The following is a 6,776-nucleotide window of genomic DNA, read 5'->3' on the forward strand; positions in this document are numbered from 1 at the left end:
GTGTCGCAGTCGGCAGCAAGCACATTCTGCATCATTTTTTAGTGTGTAACGCCGGGAATCATGTTGAGCTTAATTTCAGCCTTTTATGGGCACACACTTGCGCTGCATTATTACCGCTAACAACACCGCATAAGGCACACCGGAACTGCTTGACGTCGACACGATCGAAAACCGCCAGAATCTCCGTGTCACTTGTTGGCTTCAGTTCAGTTGGCTTTTTGCTCTCTCTCTCTAAGACTTTTGAATACCCACCATATAATTTAAATTAGTGTCACGGTCAATTCATTCAGTGTTGTACTTAATTTAATCGCTTTTTTTATAATCTTGTATTCATCATATTATCTATTAAACCTCAAAACAATGTAAGTGAATCTTTCATTCAATTTCATACAACCTTACGACAAAAACTGCGGTAAGTCAAACTAACCATTTCATTCCAGCAAAAGAGTTCACTACACCTTCATCTTTGTTTAAGTTATTTAGGTGTTTGTGTATTTCAATTGCCTCTTTTATTATTTGTGCACTGTAATTTCTTGGTTTATGTAACATCTTTGGTTCGAAGGCGAAAATATGTCCTGTGTCTATAAAGTGTTTCGCCATTGCAGATTTTTCAGGGTGCCGTAATTTACACGCTGTTTTATGTATCATAAATTATTTTCTTTGCTGTACGCCCTGTTTATCCAATGTACACTTTATCACATCCTTGGCAGCTTAGTTGATAAACGAAATGGTACAAATAACTCATATATGAACTCATATGTTTTCTAAAAAACGCACAGTTTATCCTGAAGATGACTCCTGCAATGGTAGCCAAAACGTCGGCGCGAATCCAACTTACACGGGATCACCCAAAAAAGATACATTTTGACAACATACATGAAAACCTACTCACCTATGTTCAATTACAGGTTACAGACGAAGATGCTTTAAATGTTCATACAAAATACACTTTTTCCTACATATATATATATTTTACTTCATGCCACCTCCACATTTACCGATGAAGACAGCGTTTGTAATTGCGGCCCCGGGGCCCGATTACAATGGGAAGTAAACAAAGCTTTCGCTGATTTGAAGCACTAACTTTGTGGTTATTCATTATAATGAAATAAATAAAACAACTTTATTTTTAACCACTAATTTTTATTTTTCACCGACCGGTTTCAAAGCAAACAAGCTTCTTTGTCAAGATTTATAAACCTTGACAAAAAAGCTTGTTTGTTTTGAAACCGGTCGGTGGAAATTAAAAATTAGTGGTTAAAAACAAAGTTGTTTTATTTTTTTTTTATAAAGTAAAATGCGAATTTTCGGTACCAAAAATTAAACATTTATATAATTTATGTTTGAAATATGTTGAATTACAGGTTACTGAAAAGGGTACTAAATTTTTATCCGATTATGCACATTTTCGTACATAAAATTCAATTTCAAAGCGAAGCCCTGGCCCTTAAACGTAGAACTCATTTATAACAGATGGGTTTTTGTGATTATTAGACAAAAGAAATATAGTACCTGTAAAACGAATTCTGAAAACCTTCTTCCTTTCTTTAAGCAAATCGACAGGCTATAAAAACCCTAATGGATAGTATTTTTTTATTAATATCAATTTATTTACAATATTTGAGTTTGTCCAAACGTTTGTAGACAAAATACTGGATTTCACCCCCTCGGGAGTCATAAAGATTAACCAATTTTAAAAGGAATGAAGAAAATTTTAAAGGAGGGAATATGGAAGTCTAGGCATTTACGGGGCTTATGATCTGTCATTGGCTGGTTTAATAAAAGCAACTGGTCCAAGAAGAGTTTTGAAAATTGGAAAATTGTTTTCAAGCGTTGCCTATGTGAAATAATTCAGTCAGATGAATCCCCTCACAAAAATAAAGGTTTCAGCTATTAAACTTCACTAAATTCAAAAGATGTAAAATTGAAGAAAGATTGATGTTTTAACATGGGCACAGTGTGTTAAGTGGCCACTTAAACCAGCCAATGACAGGTCATCAGCCCTGTAAATGCCTAGATTTCCATATTCACAATAAAAAAATAACAAAATATATTGTTTTTGCAAAACAGTAAGGAGTATCATTACAAAAAAGTTACAATTAAATTACAAACAATTACTATAGCGACTACTTTTCTTGACATTTTGCTTGCTAACCGCCGGCTAAATGCAATAAATTGCGTGATAAATCATAAATAAATAAATTAATTAAAATAGCAGTTTTGGAATATTTTCCACATTTTTACCGGTGAAATTCAAATGTGTGATTGCGCAACAGGATTACACGTGGCGAAACGTAAGTATTTTGACATTTAATGTTAGGTATTCACGGATGTTGCATTGTGATCGCGAGTACGATAAACAACCACGGTGAGAAATTGTTATCACGTCGCTTATTAGCTCGTCGATAGTTAGTTGTGATTGAGCTACTGGTTCTGCAAGCAGGAAGCCAAAACAGCTTAAGCTGCCTATGTCTAACGTAGTTTATTAGGAGCATAAAGAAAAATACTAAGATTTATATATGTACGTTGTCTGGCCTTAGCCTAAAGAATCTCGGAAACTTTGAAATTAAAGTATGTAGTTATGCTAATGGCATAATTTAAGCAGACATGACAAGTTTTTCATATTTATGCCAAGAGTGATAATGTTTGCCTTTGCTGTAGGAACACAACAACAGTACTGTTTGGGGAGATTATTTGGAGCATTCAATAGTCATTTGTGTATGAAAAATTAAAATTGCAATTTATGTGTTCTCTTACACCTTGTACGAAGAAATGGTTGTGCGCACTCTTACCTAGTAAAGTGGGAAAGACTACGCAAAAATGCTTTTGTTATGTTCACTTATAAACCATGTAATATTTTGTTTTCAAAAACGTTATGATTTTAACTATCGGTAGGATTTTTTATTACAAAATGTATTAAAATAAAAAGTTTGTTAAATGCGCTCACTTTGCTTGCTTTACCCTGTAATACCATAGTGTAAAATAGACGTCACCTGTCACGGTGTGAAAACAAATGGATTTTTCAAGCTCTTTTTAATTTATTTATTTTACCTTTTAGTGCTCTAACTGAAACATTGTACCTACATAAATCACATAGATTATATTGTTGGCGGCCATCAAATGCATACATATATTTTATGTTTTTGCATTATTCGACTGTATTCCAAGCTGTTTTATTTTTAATGACTCATTTAACCACATATAAAAAATGTTTTATTAAAACAACATATTTTAAATGAAAAAGTCTGTGTCCGAGCGGATGAAGAATACAGTTTTGTGTGTGAAATGGAACAAGAACCCTGGACTAGTGTTTTCAACTCTTTTTTTTCAACGTTTTCAATTTTTTTTAAAGCTTACCATGAGGAATGTTCCTCTGAAGTTTCGCGGTCTCGCCCTGAAAAGCCGTGTATATCACTGTCTCTGGACTGGACTAGGAACTATGCGTAAAACTGATCACCTTATCTTTCTGCAACACATGATCGAGATACGCTGCGTGTTTTTCTTAAAATTATGTTCGGAATTCTACAATTACTGAGGTCCGTATTCTAGTGCGAAGTTAAAATTTATCTTCAGACTAAAATTAAGTTTTCTGTATGAAAAATATAATATGTTGAAATTTTTTTTTAATATCTTCAATTACAGATTACCGATGAAGATACTTTGAAGTTTCATACAAATATGCAAATTTTTGTACATAAATATCGATGTTAATTTATACCGTATCGTTGCGTTTTTTTTATTATATTTTCTAAACTCAATTTACGTATGTACTGCGTGTATCGAATTAAATAAAAACATTTCGATCATAGTATTGTACGTAATATTAGGTCGGTATTATGTCGCCTTTACATGGCCGTCCTTCATATTTTTAATCCACACAATGCGCATTTTGCGATAAATAGAATTCCACGAACGTATTACCAATGTATAGAATCGAATCAACATGTACCAATTGAAAGTGATTTAATTACATATTCATAATGAGTTTAGTCGGTGGATATTATTAGGTAGTTTTGTCACAGTGTTGAATAATGAGCGAGTATGTTAATCCGATGAAAAAAGCCGTTTGTACATTAATTAACTTACTTTCGTAATTTTAAAATCAAAGGAAAGTTTGATTTATAAAACCTTGCGGTAAATAAAACGAACACATCCTTAATATTATAGTAAATTACCAATTATTATTTCATTTATTGACACTAAGTTTTTTTATTTTTGATGAACATTTTTATGCTAATGAATAGTATTATATTAAATGTATAACAATACTTCTGGAAACATATCGAAAGCTGTGTCTTTCTTTATTTAATCTGATCTCTTGATGATAAGAAATATGCGTATCTAATTATTTGAAAATGTAAATAAAAACTTACACTCGACTGAGGAGGGCTGATTGTGGAGTCTGTAACATCTTCGCAGTTGTCACTCTTTACGGATGACGTAGTAGACTCCACTGTCAGCAGAGTTTTGTCATCTTCATAATGGTTTTCGTCTAGTTTTTCCACTTTCAGCAGAACGGGTTCGCTGATCTCCAGAACCGACGGCTGCGATCTGCTGTGTCGTAAGCTCGACCTGGCGCTCGAATCATCGGCGAAACAATCGTCTTCGTCTTTCAGACGATTCATCTTAACTGAACTATTGCAAGCGCTTAAACTGCGGACCGCTCTGTGCTGCAGGTCCAGACGATCGCGTCTTATTCTTTGACCCCCGGAATTTTCGCTACATCCGCTGATGACGCTAGTTGCGCCTTCCTCTACCTTGCCGAAGGAGTCGACCGACCCGTGAACTCCGGGGACATCCTCGTAATCACTGAAATCCGAATCCGGGTAGTCGTCTTCCGAAGACCTCGCCGTAATTTTTTTAGAACTGTGTTTGCTTATCGCCTTATCCACTTTGAGTTTTTCCATCTCGAACCAGTCTTTGATACCGTACCACGCTTTCGATAGCCTCTTTTTTCCTCTAAAACTTTTGTGCGCTGTGTAAAATGCGGATATTCTGTTTTTTAATCGGATCGCTCTTTGGTTATTTTCGAAATAATTGGACCGATTACCGATGATCGAAGACTTGGCGCCGATAGACACTTTCTTCTGAAACATGAAAGGATTCTGCGCGTTCTTCGTTTTTCTGTTGAGAGTATTCAACTCGGGGAGCGACGAAACAGATCGCTTGGATTCCGCATTCTTCAGCGATATATTACAAACTTGACTTAAATTATCTAGACTAGCGGAGTTTTGGTATTTGGGGGTTTCCGGGATATCCTCGGCGCTCACGTCGTTCAGGCTCTTGTTGCGAATGACGTACCGGTCGCCTTCGTCGCCTGTGGCGGGGAGATCGTACTCGCAGTTCCCGCTGCTCTCCTCCGGGTCCGTCGCTTCCTTCAGGGACGAGGCGCTGACGTAAATCTTCAGCTCGGATTTGTGCCGCATGGGTAAATACTCGGAGTCCCCATTCCCCGCGAGCGACGGAGCGAGGTCCGTTACACTGGCGCGGTGATTAGCGATCGCCGGTTTCGCGTTCATAATCTCGTATTCGTTTCCGGAGCCGACGGACTTGCACCTCCCGGCAGAGTGAACGTCGACGCGGTCGCCGCTCGACCGGTGGACGACGTAGGTCTGATCGCTACTGGAGAAGAAGGAAAACACTATGTCGGTAAACTGGTCGGGCTGACAGCTGTTCTGGCGGGCCTCCTTCTCCTCGGGCCCCCCGCCCGCCGCCTTATCTGACTCTCCCTTCCCTCCGATAACGCCACTCGCGTTGTGCACTATTACGACTTGTTTGTTTACATTATCAGGTGACCCGAGCGGCTCTTTTTCCATCAAATTTTTCCGAGAGCGGTCACGCTTCAGTATTTGCGGAAAATGAGCATTTTGTATTTTCGGTATAGACAATCCCCACAGTTTGTAGTCGCTTTCGGTTTCCGTTAACTTGAAGCGCTTCATTTCGACGACAATATTTCGACCTTTGTAACTTATTTAAAAAAACGTGGGAAAAAGTATAAATCGATGGATATTATGACGCGCTTCGAAGAAAAAGGTAACAATAATTATTTTATAAGCGCGGCTGTCACAAACACTATATTCATTTCGATATTATACCGAACATTTAAATATTCGTCCCATCGATCACTTAACACTTTTGAATCATTAATCTAATCAGTCGCGGTAGTTCGAGAAGGCGGGGAAGAGATACTCGCATCTCCATATTTACTTAGATTCGTATTAGAACCTACGAGGCCGCGAGTGCACAGTAGAATGCACACGCATCACGAGGTACAGTAATAATAATAATTGTCCCTTGCGGCATGTGATGTGAGATGGCTTCGGATTCCGTATCTCGACTAGACTAACCCGAGAAGTAGATTTAGCTCAGAAGAAGATCACAACACCCCACCTAGAGAATTATATTTATAAACTCTCCGACCGCCGACCGCCGCACGCCGCGCGCCGTGTGACGCGGTTATAGTTGAACGATTTACTTTGCGCGGTAGCCAAATGCACATCGGATATAACGTAACTACATTGTTTATCAATCTATCTCTTTACAGCGAATGGATTATTCTGCTCTATACAAACCAAAATATCGTTTCAATGCGGATGAATAATGGCATAATACGAAAATGATTGCAGCAATCATTGTGATGAACAAAAATTCAATAAACGTAATTTTTTAAGTATAAATATAATTCATAATAAAATAGTAAACATATTCATGAAAAGAGAGATAACGATAATAATAATAATAATGATAAATCTTTTAAATTACCATAATATACCATG

General features: G+C 37.1%; 1 protein-coding gene across 1 annotated transcript in view; it reads right to left on the reverse strand.

The window, feature by feature from the left end:
* The window catches only part of Nost (Nostrin), a 104,231-nt gene extending 97,767 nt beyond the window's left edge, over positions 1-6,464 (reverse strand). Inside the window, exon 1 of the mRNA XM_088231435.1 lies at positions 4,374-6,464. Coding sequence (XP_088087561.1) covers positions 4,374-5,939 — 1,566 coding nt within the window. The 5' untranslated portion in view covers positions 5,940-6,464. The remainder of the gene's footprint in view (positions 1-4,373) is intronic.
* Between the last annotated feature and the right edge of the window lie 312 nt (positions 6,465-6,776).

The sequence above is a fragment of the Micrasema longulum genome, unplaced genomic scaffold (assembly GCF_059751315.1).
Source record: "Micrasema longulum isolate JH-2025_06_02 unplaced genomic scaffold, ASM5975131v1 h1tg000886l, whole genome shotgun sequence".
NCBI lineage: Eukaryota > Metazoa > Arthropoda > Insecta > Trichoptera > Brachycentridae > Micrasema > Micrasema longulum.